Source organism: Clarias gariepinus, chromosome 9, assembly GCF_024256425.1.
Source record: "Clarias gariepinus isolate MV-2021 ecotype Netherlands chromosome 9, CGAR_prim_01v2, whole genome shotgun sequence".
Lineage (NCBI taxonomy): Eukaryota > Metazoa > Chordata > Actinopteri > Siluriformes > Clariidae > Clarias > Clarias gariepinus.
In genome coordinates this window covers 4,371,987-4,388,945 of record NC_071108.1, presented here as the reverse complement: position 1 = coordinate 4,388,945, position 16,959 = coordinate 4,371,987, and the positions used below count along the sequence as shown (strand labels likewise).

Here is a 16,959-nt window from a genome sequence, read left to right as displayed (position 1 = left end):
CATATATGAACAACCCCCACTGCTGCATTAAAATGTCCTAAAAGAACAGTGCATGCATATAGCGCCCCCTGTAGAAAAAAATATACTAGTGCATCTCAACATTAACATTGTAGAAATAGATGACCAAGAACAAATCCGAACACATTGGCTTTTTTTTTTTTTTACAACGTCTATTTATTTGCTTTTATGCATAAATTTTATACACACATTTAATTTCATGCCAGTGTGAAAATAGAACTGCGAAAATCAGTGCACATTCTGCATTAACTCTGGACGAAAAGTTTCTTTAGAGACACTATTACACTCTCAAACACTCATTCTTTCTCTCACACACGTACAAAAAATCAAATCCAGTGAAACGTTACAGACGGGATTTTCAAGAAAGAGAGTTTAGGAAGGAATTTAATTCCTACACACGGTTAATCTTCCCAACGTAGTCGATCAACCGAGACATCTTCAGCTATTTTATTAAAATGTGCAATAACAAGCTGTATTACTGAGCCAAAGAATCCATTTTAAGGCAGGTGTATGATGTTTCATACTGTTTTTTTTTTTTTTTTACTTTTTCGTAACATTAAACTCGTACAAAAACATGTCTCAGCTGGTCTACTGCATTGGTCTGAGGGTGTAAATTTCATGCTACACTGTTTCTTTGGGACTACCACAGAGTGAAACTCAAGCTCTATATAAAAGAAATAATAAAAACCAGTAAAGTAAAACAAAAGCTTAGCACCAGACCAACACCCAGATACACATCTCAAATGTAAGGCTGTTATTTAACGTTGCACAGCTGAATAAATCAAGATCTTACATTAATATTAGGTTCATGTTAACTAGCTAATGCAGTAATTAAGCAACACGTCAAGGGAATTACAGTATAAGGTTCCAACAGCCATTTTAATTGATTCTTTTTTTTATAGATTTTTCCTTTAAATCAATTAGTAATTATTAAAGGTAATACATAATTTTAAGAAAATAGCCACAAAGCGTTCTATCGTGAAGTCTTTGCTGCGACTGAAAACTCTGACACTGGAGACTCCTTACATAAATCCTAAATAAACTAAATGAAATGTCCTAACAAAACATTTCAACACAACGAGTCTATTTGTGATTTTACTGCAGAAATTACAACGTATTAAAATGAACACACACTGTGATTTGCGCTAACATCAGATTTGCTGACCAATCAGAATTAAGAATCACGAATTCAACTAATAAGCCAGGTGCAAATTTTTAGTGGCATGCAACAAATACATTAAACGAAGACTTGAAAAAAAGTGTCAGAACCTAAGAATTGATTTAAAATAACTTTTTCCTGGCCCGCTCTGACCCCAGTCTGTGACCGGAACAGGCCAAGTGAGGACTGCGTTTAGACTCGTACATCTACACCAAGATATGAATACGAGCAGGGTGTTCAAGTCAAACAGGGATTTGTGATGAGATTTCTGGTGAATTGAGCCATGAAAGCGATTGACGTTTACACAAGACCTCAAGCACAGTACGGGCACATGTTTGAGCCATTAAAGGAGTTCCTGGGAGGCCAGCGTTACCTTGATGGTGTCCAAGCACTAGTGAAATGCTGGGATAAGTGCATTAGTGTAGCAGGGGATTATAGAGAGAAATAAACAAACAAATGTCAAACAAGCAGAATTTTATATTTTGCACTGTTTTTTTTTTTTTTATCTGTCTAATAACACATTTCTAATCCTCTACATAAAGTCTTATTTAAAAGGCCGCATGAGAACGAAAGCACTATTGTTAAGTATTATTATAATAAGTGCGTTCAAACTTGAAAAACATATAATAATATTGTTATTATTATTATTATTGTTGTTATTATTATTACTATTAACGAGCTTAGCTAAAATTGCTAGTTAGCTCAAATATTGACTGGTGCATTATAAAACGAGCTCTCACATATGCATGTTTACATGCTTTCATGGCGCATTTTAAGCTTAACACAATCACCGAATTGTCTTTTTAAGAAACATAATCTGTACAATTTTTGCGTAATCTGGATCGTAATTTGTACTCAATAGCTCCCTGCCAAGCCTGTAGGGCAACTTTTAGGTAAAGAATGACTTCAGTAAGGAAAGGAAGCTATTACAGTTATTAAAAACGGTGTTTCCATTACAGCTGTGCAGAATACCAGCAGGCTCCTTAATTAATTCAACATAATTAACCCCATCGTTAGTCATCTCAGCTAAAGATAATCCGCTCGTATTATGTATACGTTTTGGTTCACAGGATTCCTGTGGCTTATTTTTTTCTTTTCTTTTCTCAATTATATTAGAAGATAAACCATCGCTCAGAAATGATTCATTCGCTCGTAATTGCATAGGCTTAAGAAGTATAATGTGACAGATAATTAAATCTTCTGTTTATTCAAAACAACGCACTAAACCATTTACTATTTTTTTTCATAACTTGCCTAAATAATTGTAAAGAAATAATATTTTCTGCATTACTGTGCAGCCTATACATCACTGTAACTGTAACTCTGTTGATATGTAACCATGCTAAACGAATACACACACACACACACACACACACACACACACACGAAAGATCGTCTTCAGGTTAATAAGAACTAAATCGAATCTAAAGTTAAAACAATAAGTAAACTTACTTAAAGCTTTTTTTCCCCTAAACATCACTCGGTGTTGCTGTATATCAGTGCGAGTTCAAGATAAATATCAGACTGTTATTTTAAAACTGAATGCTACTTATATCAGATGCACGGAAAGCATAAATAAAGCCGTAAACCTCGTTACAGTCACGTCGTGTTATCTTAAGCATGTCCCTACAAGCGCGCGTGTGTGTGTGTGTTCAGCAGTCCAGGCCGATGTAGCTGAGCAGGAGCTCGAGGGCGTGCACTTTCTGGTTGGCCTCCTCGATGGCGCTGTACGTCTGCACGTTGCTGCTGATGTGGTAGCGGATGTCGTCCACCAGCGGGATGGAGTCCGTCTCCTGGCGCGCCGCCACGCTCGCGGCGTCCTCTCGGATCAGCTCGGCAAACTCCGCCCTTTCCACCAGCTTCCGAACACACACACACACAAAAAAATTTAATATTTAGGATCAAAGAGGCATGAAAATCTATCACACGTGATTTATTTATAGCTTCAAAAGCGTAAACTCAGCTCCCTGTGCTCATTAACATGAACCGTGTTCCAGCTGTGACAACCCAACACACCCTCTCGATGATCTTGGCCATGTACTCCGTGCACTGGTCCTCCAGCCGAGACAGGCTGAACAGTTTGGCCGTCTTCCACATGTGCAGGACGTTTTCCTCGCTCAGCAGCGCGGCCAGGGTGCGACCGCACAGGCGCTTCAGACCCGGCAGCAGGTACATGTCTGCTACACACAGCACCTCGTACACGCTATCGTGGGACAGCTGAAAGACACACACAGACACGGTATTCCGTGCACATTCATGAAATGTTCACGAATTTCGTTACAGAGTCGGGTGTTTGGGATAAACCTGCTGAGACGGCACTAACAGGCACTGATTAGTTTGATCTCAAGTTTTCAAGTGAAAGGAATCACCAGGATGATGTTATACACAGCAACTTTTAAAATACGATAAAACAGAATTAAATTAGAGAGGTGTTGCAACTTTCTGGATGACAACCACTGTAAAAAAAAAAAAAAAAAAAAGAGGAAAAAGAAGAAGGAGATTAAGATGACATGAGAGATGCCATGAAAGTGAGACTGTCGAGTATGTACAGGAAATGTATGCGGGAGACGCTAGATGTGATGTCATAGCCTATAGCAGGGAAGGAAGCATTTACAGCGGTTCCTTAGCATATGAATGTAATCCGTGCTTAAAGTTGAGTGCTTACGTAACACACACATTTCCCCATAGAACATAATGTAAATGCAGCTAATCCGTTCCAGCCACCCAGAAATATTACCAATTTCCAACACTATAATCATATTTTTTGCATATAAAAACAATCAAAACATTTAGAAAAGACATGAAAATAAAGTAAACTTAGGAATAAATAGACATTAAACCTCACTCAACTTTCATTTATGATTCCTCTCGGCACCGGCTGCTTTAAAAACCAAACTGAAAGCGGCTCCTTTTTCTTCTTGCTACCGTCCTCGATAGGATTCTCGGGACCCCATGATGCTACTGTATATAAAAAATAATAAAAATGTAAACTCGCTTAGCTTGGCTTTCCACTGACACCAGCGAGATCTGAATGGCTCGTCGATGTACACGCCAACTTTTGGAGACGGCATTCGGTTCGGCCCTGTTCGTTCGCTTGTAAGCCCTAAATGTCTCGTAGGCCGCAGAAAATGTTTAAAATTTTAGTTCGTATGTCGAAGTTCCACTGTTATGTTTTTTTTTTTTTTTTATAAAGACTGAACTGTAAAGTCGGCTTTAAAGGACAGGGAAGCTGAGGAGGGAGAGATCTGTAGGTGACGGTGATACGACAAAGGCGCAGAGCGGTGCAAAGAGAGAAGATGTGGAGAGGATGGAGTTTGTGGAAGTGGCGGAGAAAAAAAGCAGACAAAGACTTTGAGAGACAGACCGAGACAAGACAGGATCATGGAAGGAAGCATTTAACTTTTTTTTTAAGGGTGGCTGGACTGGAAAAATCGGTTTTAAGAGGCGGGGAAGATGAGGGAGAATGAAACCTACAGTTAGTTGTAATGTGACGGGATTCCAGCTGCTGCTAAACAACAAGGAAGAAGAAGGAGATGAAGATAACGAAAGATATTTAGGAAAAATGAAGAAGGAGGATAATGAAGACAGTATTTGAGGTGTTTGTTAATGGCGAAGGGAACACAGTGAAAGGGCGATGAGGGAGATCATGACCAGAAGGTGGCGGTAATGCAACATAGTGGACGCCAACTGCCCGTAAACACCAAGGATGTGATCGAGTAGTGAGAAAATCTGCCTGTAAAAATGAGAGCATTTTAGACATAAAATAATGACGAAGTCTAAAACTAGACTTAATAACCTTAAATATGTTCCATCATTATATATGGTTTAACATTTTTAACCAAAATAAATAATAATAATAATAATAATAATAATATGTGACCCTTAAACAGAACACAAATTAATCAACATATGCATCAGAAATGACTGACATCTGCAACAGGTGTCTATGTCCCGCCCCTTTCCTATTGATTTGAAAGCTGCGGCACTTTTACCATTTGTGTCACGGTGATTGACAAGGCTTTGATTTTATTATTAGTGTGTGTGTGTGTGTGTGTGTGTGTGTGTGTGTTTATGCACCTGAGTGTTATCGCTGTAGATGTAGTAGAGGATTTTGGTGAAAAGCTCGTGAGATACATCATGCAGCGTGATGACGGGAACTTCAGGGAGAGACTGCAGCGTTTCTCCTTCACTGAAATGATCTTCCACCAACGCTTTAAAGTAATCGCTACGGCCACAGAAAAACGCCTGTGCACACACACACATACACACACACATATTTTGCAAAGAGATTTTAACAAACAGCTCAAATAAATAAACACATACAGATCAGTCTGGATATTCCCTGACCTTATGGCACAGGAAGTCGTACCCGTCCACCCGGAAGCAGACGTCTGGGTAGCTCGGAAAACTGTCAGTCAAATCAAAAGGAAGCTGTCCGTATCCCACCTGAGGAATCAGATCACACACACACACACACACAGGTGAATCAAATGAAGACAGACAGTATGCACTTGTGACTGGATGTGTGTGTGTGTGTGTGTGTGTGTGTGTGTGTCTCACCCTGAGGTCAGCGGGAAGAGCACTGTCTGCTAACAGCGCCATGCCGTCCTGCAGCTGCCAGTCGTGAGGATCCAGAGTCAGCACCTTCACGCACGTCCCCGGCTTATTGGACACTGACAGGTAAAGAACCGAATTGAAATTCTCACACCCCTTTGTTACTATTATTATACTATACTATACGTGTACCATGTCGTAAAAAAAAGTATTTGCCCCCTATCTTTTGTGCATATTTGTTACATGTTAAATGATTGAGATCATGAAACAAATTTTAATATTACACAAAGATAAGCAGAGTAAATACAAAATGCATTTTTTTAAATGATGATTTCATTTCTTAAGGGAAAAAAACAGATCTATGTCTTTGGGATGCAGTTAAACCACGGTGAGTTTCTCAGGACTGGTCCAGGAGCTCATAGAAGAACCCAGAACAACATCTAAAGAGCTGCACTCCGGTCAGCGTTCATGATTTTGCAAAGAAGAACGGATCAAAATTCTTCCACCGCGATATGAAAGACTCTTTGGCAATTAATGCAAACGCTGGATGGCAGTTGTTTCCACCAAAGGAGGCACTAACCAGCTATTAGTTTTGGGGGGCGATTACTATTTCACATAGGGCCGGGTAGGTCTGGACAACTTTTTTCCCTTAATTTAAAAACAGCATTTTCTTGTGTATCTTTGAGATTAATCAAACAAAATTTAGATTTTACACAAACAATATCACAAAGGGGGCAAATATTTTTTTCACAGCATTTTTTACTGTTTAAAAAACATCTTATATCTGCATGAGGCTGAAACACAAACAGCAGCGTCTCACCAAACTCTTGCACCTGCTTGCACTTGACCTCCAGCTCGTCGATGAGCTCGCTGATTTTACACTGCTTGGCCAGACGCTTGCAGTCCTCCACGTAACTCACGTCGATGTCCAGGTGACCTGCAAAACCACAGAAGATTCCGCACACACACACACACACACACGTATATAACATGCTAAGGAACTCTGGGATAGCTCTGGTCTACAGTTATTTATTTTTCTTTTCTTTTTTTTTAGGTAAAGGCTCTTTCATTTGCTCCTCTATCTCCTGCGGCACTCACCTATATAGAAGTACTGCAGGATGGCGGCGAACGCAGCCGGGTTCACCTGGTCTCACACACACACGTACACGAAAAAAAATCAGCTTTACAAGTGAAACCCTTAGAAATGACATCATCATACCTAATAAATCACATCTCAGTGCTGTTACCACAGTTTCTGACACACAGAGTTATCGAGCTTATCACGGTTCTCGCCATATCATTAGATACGTTAACGCTATACGTCTGAGCGAGTGTGTGAATGAGTGTGAAAGTCATGCCATGGACCTGTGTTCCTATGTTTTCCCGAGAAATCGTGTCATTTAAGAGATAAAACGGATGATAGAATCCTTTATTTCTTTCTATTTAACATGAATTTGGCTTTCAAGGGGCGTTCAAGTCAAACCGGGACTTGTGATGAAATTTCTCATCGACATTTACAGAAGACTTTGAGCGCTTGTGAACATTCTGCACGTGGAATGTCTGATCCTTAAAAAATTAACGGATAACTTGTCACCAACTTGCAGAAGAAACGCATCTGTCAATCATTCACCACCACCACTTGCACTTTACAGGAACTCAGCCGGGAGTTATTGCCACATCCTCCATACAGTCCCGACCTCACAAGCTAGTTTTACATGTGTGGGGCATCAAAGGAGTTCCTGGGAGGCCGGCCTTTCAGACATGAAGCAGGAAGTCCGACCCAGGCTCTGACGTACTGAGAAATCTTTCTTCCTTGATTGTATACTAGTGACACACTGGGATAAGTGCATTAGTGTAGCGGGGGATTTTATACAGAAATAACGGGAGTTTTTACTCTTAGAACTGTGCCGATCAAAAGTCCAGGATTGACTCGAACGCCCCTCATACATTTACTGTGATTCTTTGATGTAAAATACAAGACAAATGCAGCTTCAACGCAACGAAATCAAAGAATCTGAGTAATGACTTGCTTGGTTAAAACAATTTTACCAACGTAACAAAAACCCTAAAAAAAAACGCATATATAAATCCTGGAATTATTATTTTTTTATTATTAATATGCGATTTTTTTTCCCCAAAATATTTCCAAAGGTGTGCTCAGTCATGTGGTTTAAAGTGGCCCTTGAACACGCTTTAATCAAAGCAGAGTAAGATCCGGCGATCATGTAAATTTTACTTACTTTGCATTTATTTGCAGAAATTAAATATTCATCATTTATTATTTCGGTTTTCGACGCAACTCACACGGACAGGTTTTGAAAAAACGTACCATTTTAAAATTGTCTCTCGTACAAAGCATGTTAGATTAATAATAAATGGTGATTTATTCAATGACGGCGCATACAAAGTATATAATTAAACCAGGGATTGGACAGAGAGTACAGGATGATAAAGCGAGACGATTCGCGTTTGTACGCCTCGAGATCGTGTCCTCAATAGAGACAATAGAGAATTAAGAGGTTTAGGAGCAACCCAAGTTCATCGCTCCTGGGGGAAGATGATTTTAGCACGGATCTGCTCTGTTGCTGCTCATCTCGGCTCATTTTAGATGTGACCTCATTAAAGAGGGAATGCTAGAGAAAGGTTGACTTTAGGTTGAACAATAATACACCTGTAGACCTAAACTATGAGCGCAAGCTTTATTTAATAGCGTCTACACGATCCGGTTATGTTTGGATCACGCACACACACGTCCATTCTTGGAAAATGAAAGCAAGATTCACATGCAAATCTCTCATTTCCATAAAATAAACGACACGACCTGAGAAGTCGAAACTGCTGTGTGTGAGCGTGCTGTTATTAAGTGATAACAGAGTTCCCACATGATTCAGACATCTCTACTAATAAGCGATGATGTTCGGACGTCTAAACAGTATGTCCTGTGAAAGAGCGCCCACCAGTGGATGTTTGAGAGCGATCATGGTCTTGCCCTTCCACTTGGTCTCCAGCATGTGGGCGAAGTATTCGGAGCGGGCGCTCAGGATGCAGCGGTGCGTGCGGAACATCTCGCCGTGCACCATGAACGTCACGTCGCTGTATGAGCCCTGCTCCAGGAGCCTGCGCACAGACACGGGACAAACAGCGGGTCAGATAAAAACACGTCCATTTTGATTTAAGTAGCGACACCGAACTAAGCTGTAAACACAAAGGCGAAGCGTGTATAAACTGTACGAGGGGTTTGAGAGGAGACGGTGCAGCGCAGAGAGACGTCGTTTCGGCTCAGGGATAGTTCAGAGCCTGGAAAATGCAAATACTATGGTTTCTTTTATTCAAACACCTCAATCGAACCCTGCACCAGAAGGCTAGCTTTGCATGAAGGTTAATTACACTAGGAAGTGAAAATATAAAAAAAGTAATTTAAAAAGAGGTATACAGTCTTAAATATGAACTCAAGTGGCACGGATCTGTCAAAGATCAAACTGTCATAGATCAATGATGATTTAAAACAAAATAAAAAACAAATAAAAGAGAAGTGGCGACAGTAGCCTTAAACGCAAAGTGTTGATAAGACAGCGCGGGCAACCCTTCTAATATAACGGGAGTGCGGAAAATTTTTGACTCAACTTGTAAAAAGGTAAGTATAAAAAAAAAATTCAAAAATAATTAATATCAGGCTGGTTATAGACCGACTTCCATATGTGCTTGAGTTCATGTGAATAAGGACCTTAGTTACACATTATAACAGATTATTAACACAACCTGCTTATAACTACATGAGTATGTGTGTGTGTGTGTGTGTGTGTGTGTGTGTGTCTCACGTCTGCAGGAACTGCTCATAGTAATCCCGCTGCATGGTTTTAGCCGTGATGCGCTTGTACTCCTTGAGCAGGCGGCGTATGGAGTCGCTCAGAGCGCCATACAGACATCGCTCTCCATCGAACGTGTTCGCTTCACATTTCGCTCCTGCACACACACACACACACACAAGAACTTAAAAATCAGACATTCTATAATGCGCTACTTCCATTTATATTCAACTTAGCGACAGGATTCAACCTAATAATCTAAATGTCTGATATTTTAATACTGACTAAAATCCAAAAAAATCAAAAAAATCTTTTTTTGTAGAAAAACAATTTGACGGTTTGACAAATTTAATCCTCAACAGTTTTCCTACCAGTTTACTCATTAGCTTCGGCAAAGCGGTTGCTTTAGCAGAGATATCAGTTGAATACAAACTTTTGATAGTTACCACTGGCCAATAAATACTGCACCAGCTCCTCATGTCCACAGAGGCATGCGTAGTAACTTCACACACACATAGAAAGAAAAAAAAAAGAAAAAACAAAAGTTTAATATCATTCCTATAATTTCATTAAAGTATCCCTGGCACAATTTAACCAGGTAAAGCATACCACACATCTGTCACATGACCAACACTAAGGCTTTTTGTAAAAACAAGGTACGAGGGGTGTTCAAGCCAAACCGGGACTGAGAAGAAGAAGAAAACACAGTTCTGAAAGTAAAAATTCCCTTTATTTATACACCATCAAGGTAGGAAGTTTTCTCAGTATGCCGGAGCCACAATCGGACTGCCTGCTTCACGTCTCAAACCCCGGCCTCCCAGGAACTCCTTTAACATGAGGAAAAGGCTTGGAGCAAGGTCAGGGCTAAAGAGGGGATGTGACAATCATTTATCAGTCAATTTTCCAGGATGGGATGTTTCCACTCGCTGAATGTTCACAGGAAAGACGGGATCGTCACTTACAGACAGACGACCTTCTTTAAAACGTTTGTACCGTTCAAATGTGTTATGTAGAGAATCTTCTGTAAATGTTTGTCGCTTTTTTAAGCCTTTTTCATCAGTCCCAGTTTGACTTGAACACCCATCGTTTTATGAATCATTATCGTAATTTGTTTTAGGCTTACAGAGGTGTACTGTCCCAGTTATCTCGTATGTTCAGTTCCACATCTCGCTGTTCAACCAGGTATCTAAAAAGAAAAAGAACAAGCAAGACTTCACTCATTTAATCAACATCACTTTACCAGGCTTGAAGTAAAAATGTTACAGTGTGAAGGTTTGGGTAAACACACAGCCTGTACTGACAGTGTAGCCAAAGGTTAGTTTAGTTGTTTACGGGTATTTTGTTTCTGAGTAAGATTTTAGGAGAGCAGTGACGAGGCCCAGAGGCCAAGCGCGAGCTAACACTCTTATCTGGAAAAGTCAGCTGCTGCTACAGATGATGATTTTTTTATTTTTTTTATTTACACTTAATGTTGTGAGACGTCCAGAAACCACTAGCTTCCTGTTATCACAAGCAAACTATCAACATAATGAAGAAAAAAAACTAACTAAGAAAACATGCAGCTTGTTATATTATAGAATAAAAATAACTACAACAACAAACACCCTGACCTGAAGACTTTCTGGTTAGAGAATGTAGGTACTACAAAGTGCAACAACAACAACAACAGTCACAAAACAATCAGAACAGTCAACTTCAACAACAAACAACAAAACTAACTGCAACAAGCACAACAGACATCATTCCAAATTCAACAACAAGAACAACAACTAAACGACACAATCACCACCACTAAAACCCCAACAGCCACCTTTCAAATCAACAGCTCTAAATGCAACAACAATCACAACAACCATGTTCCCAAACTCATCCAAAACACAGACAACTTTTATGACATCAGTAAATTTCAACAACCACACTACATGCAACAACAACAACATCACTACATGCAACAACAACAACACCACTACATGCAACAACAAGAAAAACACCATTACATGCAACAACAACAACCACAAAAACACCACTACATGCAACAACAACAACACCACTAAATGTAACAACCAAAACACCACAACATGCAGCAACAACAACCACAACACCACTACATGTAGCAACCAAAGCACCACTACAGGCAAACAACAACAACCAACCACAACATGCAACAACAACCACCACATGCAACAACAACAACTACAACATGCAACAACAACCACAACAACACCACTACATGTAACAACAATACAACATGCAACAACCACTACATGTAACAACTACAACACCACTACATGTAACAATAACCAAAGCACCACAACATGCAACAACAACAACCACAATGTGCAACAACAACAACAAGAACCACAACGTGCAACAACAACAACAAGAACCACAACGTGCAACAACAACAAGAACCACAACGTGCAACAACAACAACAAGAACCACAACGTGCAACAACAACAACAAGAACCACAACGTGCAACAACAACAACAAGAACCACAACGTGCAACAACAACAACAAGAACCACAACGTGCAACAACAACAAGAACCACAACGTGCAACAACAACAAGAACCACAACGTGCAACAACAAGAACCACAACGTGCAACAACCACAACATGCAACCACAACATGCAACCACAACATGCAACAACAACAACATGCAACCACAACATGCAACAACAACAACCACAACATGCAACAACAACAACCACAACATGCAACAACCACAACCACAACATGCAACAATCACAACATGCAACAATCACAACATGCAACAACAACAACCACAACATGCAACAACCACAACATGCAACAACCACAACATGCAACAACCACTATAACCTTATTAAATAGAGGAATAAAGTGAATGCAACAATCACAGACACCACCTACCTGTCAACACACAACCAGGCCTGCACACACACACTCACACACACCTGACTCTGGCCACGTCGCCCTTCCTACAGCACGAGAACAGGTCGCTGGCGTCCATCCCCGCGGTGAGAGCGGCTCTCTGTGATACATTGAAGCGGAGCGGCGCAGGCTCAGTTCTTGCAGCTTTTACTGCACACGACTACCTTTACACCTCAGTCTGAGGCGCGGACCCGAGAGGCGGAGAGGCAGAGAGTATAAGACTGAGGCTGAGGCAGCACCGTCACTGTCTCGCTCCTGAAATTTCAGCAAAACGTAAACAGGAACACGGAGTTATGTTTACACCACCTGTTTTGCGGTATAACGTCATACTGCGCGCCGGGATTAACCCGTGAAGCTCCGCCTCCTCTCCGCAACGATTGGCTGAAAATGAAGTCACGTTTCCAAGCTGTCCGCTGATTGGATAATGCAGCAGTAAAAACAAAGGTGACGTTTAACCGATTCGTTGTTTCCGATTTTTTTTTTACTGCGTTCAGTGCAAATGATTCAGAGTCGAACGCGTGATTCAGTGATTCAGTTCTGGTTGTATCTGTGTTTTTTTTTTTATGAAAACGAAGGAATAGCGTGTATAGTATATCGATAAATATAATTTAATACAAATGTTTGGTGTCTGTTTAAAGTTTAAAGTATTTAATTTTTATATAAATTGTCTTAGATTCAGAATTAAAAATATATTTTAATGCTTTGTTAAACCAAACTGAAGTAGTCAACTAAAGAGGTACAAGCAAAATGTATATTATATATTTAAAGAGAGAGAGGGAGAAAAATCCCAGGAGATTTTTTTAAGGGCGATATCTTGTTTTGATATCTTGTAACTTCTTGGTTTCATAAATGTGAATTTTCTGTCGAATTCCAGTCGGGGAGGCGGAGCTTGTCGGAATACGGGTGGGGAAAAACACCAAGCACCACTGACATTCAAAGCGAATAAGAAGCTCCCTCTGGTGGTGTGGCGTGATTATTATTGTACTGTAGCATGTCAGATCTCTACATGTCAACATACAGGATTCTCACTTTTACTTGTTCTCACTTACTTACTCTCAGTAAACACTTTATTCCGGTCAGTGTCACCACTCTTTCTCCAGATTCTAGAGCCTTGGTCGGCCTGAACCCTAAATGGGGTGCTGGTTCAAGTTCAATGCTGTTGGACTGTAAATCAGAAGGTCCCAGGTTTCCACTGTTGGCCCTTGAGCAAGGCCCCTCACTCCTTAATTGCTCAGATGTATAATGACATAAAAATGTACTGTAAGTCGCTCTGGATATGGGCGCACGCCAAATGTCGTAAATGTAAATGGTTCATCACAGGGCATCATGCACACACACACACACACACACACACACACACAAACCTAGCTAGAGGCCATGTCTTTTTTGAACTGGTCAGTACAGTTCTTACCATTGCGTTAGGTTGGTTTAAGATCTTACCAAATATCAACCACATCAATTTGTTTTTTGGTTTCTTTGCATGGAGTTTGCATGTTCGCCTGGTTTTCTCCCACAGTCCAAAGAAATGCACATTAGGCTAATTGCCTGTAGTGTTCCCAGTGATGGATTGGCACCCTGTCCAATCCAGGGTCAAATTCAAAATTCAAATTTTATTTGTCACGTACACAGTCATACACAGTAGGATATGCAGTGAAATGCTTATACGACTGCCAGTGACCTTAAAATAAAAGCTTAAACATAATAAATAAATATAAATAAAGGAACTACGCTGGAAAATAAAGTTAACTGGTAAAATGTACTATACAAGTAAAAAAAAAAAAAGATATATTGCAATACAGGAAATATGGTAGAAATTGGGAAAGACCCGGTCTTTCCCAATTTCTACCATATTTCCTTTATTGCAATATATCTTTATTTTTACTTGTACAGTTGGAACAAGTAAACTTGTACAGTTGGAATGATTCCCAAGGATAGGCTCCAGGCCTTTTCTAACCCCAGCTCTTACCCCAGTGCTGACATTTGATGACTTTGTACCCAGGGCGATCAGTTCGATATTAAAATCTCATTTTATCACCAGCAGTCGACTAGAAAACAAATATAATAATCCAACCACTCTTTGTGATAACTGCTTGGATTAGTTGAATACAGTACTACCACTGGAAGGTTGAAGGAAACCAGAAAAGACACACGGAGAACATGGGGTTCCTCACAAAGGCAATAACCAGAGAACCTGCAACTGTAAGGTTCCAAGCTACCCTTGGATTGTAAAGAGTACTCAGATGACAAAGAACCTTTGGATGTGAACTGCCCTGAGATGGGCTTCATGTTCAGCTCTCACTTCATCACTTCATCACCTTCAAGTCTATACTCAGTGTTCATTCTGCTGACTTAAATGATTAAAGACCTAACCTGGACATCACAAACAAAAAAAATTTTTTTACTACCTTATGAACATAAAAAAAATCTTTTCTAGATAGTGTGTGTTGTGATAGCATTGATAGCAGACATAGTATTTTATTATGATGTTCTTGTTTAAGCCGACGCCTGAGATGTAGTTAAAAATGCATCCAGAACGATCTTCACTGTCATCCGTCATATCAGTGCACCAGACTGTGCTGTAGAACAATGGAAGATGCCGTGAGGGTATTTGATTGGCTGATAACTGGCCTTTCATATGGACAACAGGTTTAACATATATCTCCTGCATAATCGAAACTCAAAACGTTTTATTGTCTGATGGAAAGGGCAGCTCGGGTTATGCGAGTCTTATCAAAATGTTCGACAAGCTCTGAGAAGGTTGGAATACACTGGTACAAAATGATAATAATTGATTAATAATTAGGGAAGGCAAATCAGGCCCTTATGCATAATCACCAGCCGAGGAAAATATGACCTCTACAAATACTACACACCCCTCTGGTTACGTAACGCAACACCATGCAGAAATGTAGCGAGATAGAAAGTACAGATATTTGATGGATGATATAGTGGAGTAAAAGTGAAAGTATCCACGAATAAAACAATATATAATATACTCTAATAATGTATAGATGTGAAATATATACTTAAGCAGGGTAACGATGGAAAATAATCGGTTACTCTACACAAATCCATATTTGCACATTCTTATTTTAGAAATGCAGATTTCGCCATATCAGAACACACGGATCCAGGATGGCTAGTCTTGGTTCTACCTGGTAATGGATAGAAAAGAAAACTGGAAAGTTTCCCAGTAATATAATATAATATATGGACATATTTGTATTTGAAATATGTTCCATATACAGTATGGTGTATATGAAATTTCATGGTTTTCTGCATTAATTTGTCAAAAAATGTGATCTGATCATCATCCAAGTCAAGGGTATTCTCAAATACTGTATAATGTGCCCAAAAGAAAATCTTTCATGTCCTAATTGAACACACTCATTCAACATTAAAAATGGCAGCAATAACCTCAATCAGGTGCTTCCTGTAGATGTGGAAGATACCTGCTCATCCTTGAGGAGGACGTTCAGCCCATTCTTCCCGGCAGAACTGCTTCAGCTCTGTCATATTTTTGGACGTCTTATGTGTACGACTCTCTTCGACTCGTTCCATAGCATCTCTATTGGGTTGAGGTCTGGGCTCTGACTCGGCCACTCCAAAAGCCAGATTCAACGGAAAAGCCATTCTGTTGTGGACTTGCTCCAGTCTTTTGGGTCATTGTCCTGTTGCATAACCTGACTTCTACAGAGTTCCAGCTGACGTACAAACATTCTCACATTATCCTGATGACTTTTTGGGGAATTCATCTTCCCCTCAATGACTGCAAGCTGGCCAGGCCCTGATGCAGCAAAGCAGGTGCAAATCATGATGTTTCCCCCACCATACTTTCTGGTTGGAATGATGTTTTCATGATGATACGCAGTGCCCTTTTACCATCAGATGTAGTGCTGCATGTTCTCTCCAACTAGTTCAATCTTGGTTTCATCAGTGCGCAAAACATTTCGCCTATACCGCTGTGGAATGTCAATGTGCTCTTTCACAAACTTGAGGCGTGCAGCAATGTTCTTTTTTTAGTAAGCATTAAATATTCATATAAACCTATCAGCTATAACAATGCAATGCAAAACAATACGTCTATTATTTGTCTCCTGTGCATCATATTATATATATTTAGACATTTGGCAGACACTCTCATTCAGAGTGACTTACATTTTAATTTCATTATACACCTGAGCAGTTGAGTGTTAAGGGCCTCGCTCAAGGGCCCAACATGGACAACTTGGTGGTCATGGGATTTGAACCTGGGACCTTTCAAACCATATTCCAATGCCTTAACCACTGAGCTACCCCTAATCCTGACTACATTCCATGGATGCTAAATCAGAGTAAGATTTGGGGCATTTGAAGGCCAGATCAACAAAGGTAATCCTTGGCTGCCCTTGATCCTGTCACTAAAAACACATTTCAGAAGATTGGCATCACCTTTTCTGTAGAACGCCCCACCACCATTCCATGCATCAAGATAAAACAGCATGTGGTTGTCTTTGCACTTATTAG

At 40.0% G+C, this 16,959-nt stretch overlaps 1 protein-coding gene across 1 annotated transcript; it reads right to left on the bottom strand.

Annotated features, from left to right (window-relative positions):
• Positions 1–905: 905 nt before the first annotated feature.
• Positions 906–12,722, bottom strand: abtb1 (ankyrin repeat and BTB (POZ) domain containing 1). Its single transcript, XM_053504201.1, has 12 exons — positions 12,477–12,722; positions 10,661–10,723; positions 9,984–10,039; positions 9,550–9,694; positions 8,689–8,848; positions 6,830–6,875; positions 6,552–6,668; positions 5,738–5,850; positions 5,525–5,623; positions 5,255–5,422; positions 3,194–3,394; positions 906–3,036 (listed from the first exon to the last, which is right to left on the bottom strand). Exons 1-12 carry the CDS (start codon positions 12,530–12,532, stop codon positions 2,830–2,832), a joined length of 1,431 nt encoding a protein of 476 aa, XP_053360176.1. The 5' UTR covers positions 12,533–12,722; the 3' UTR covers positions 906–2,829.
• Between the last annotated feature and the right edge of the window lie 4,237 nt (positions 12,723–16,959).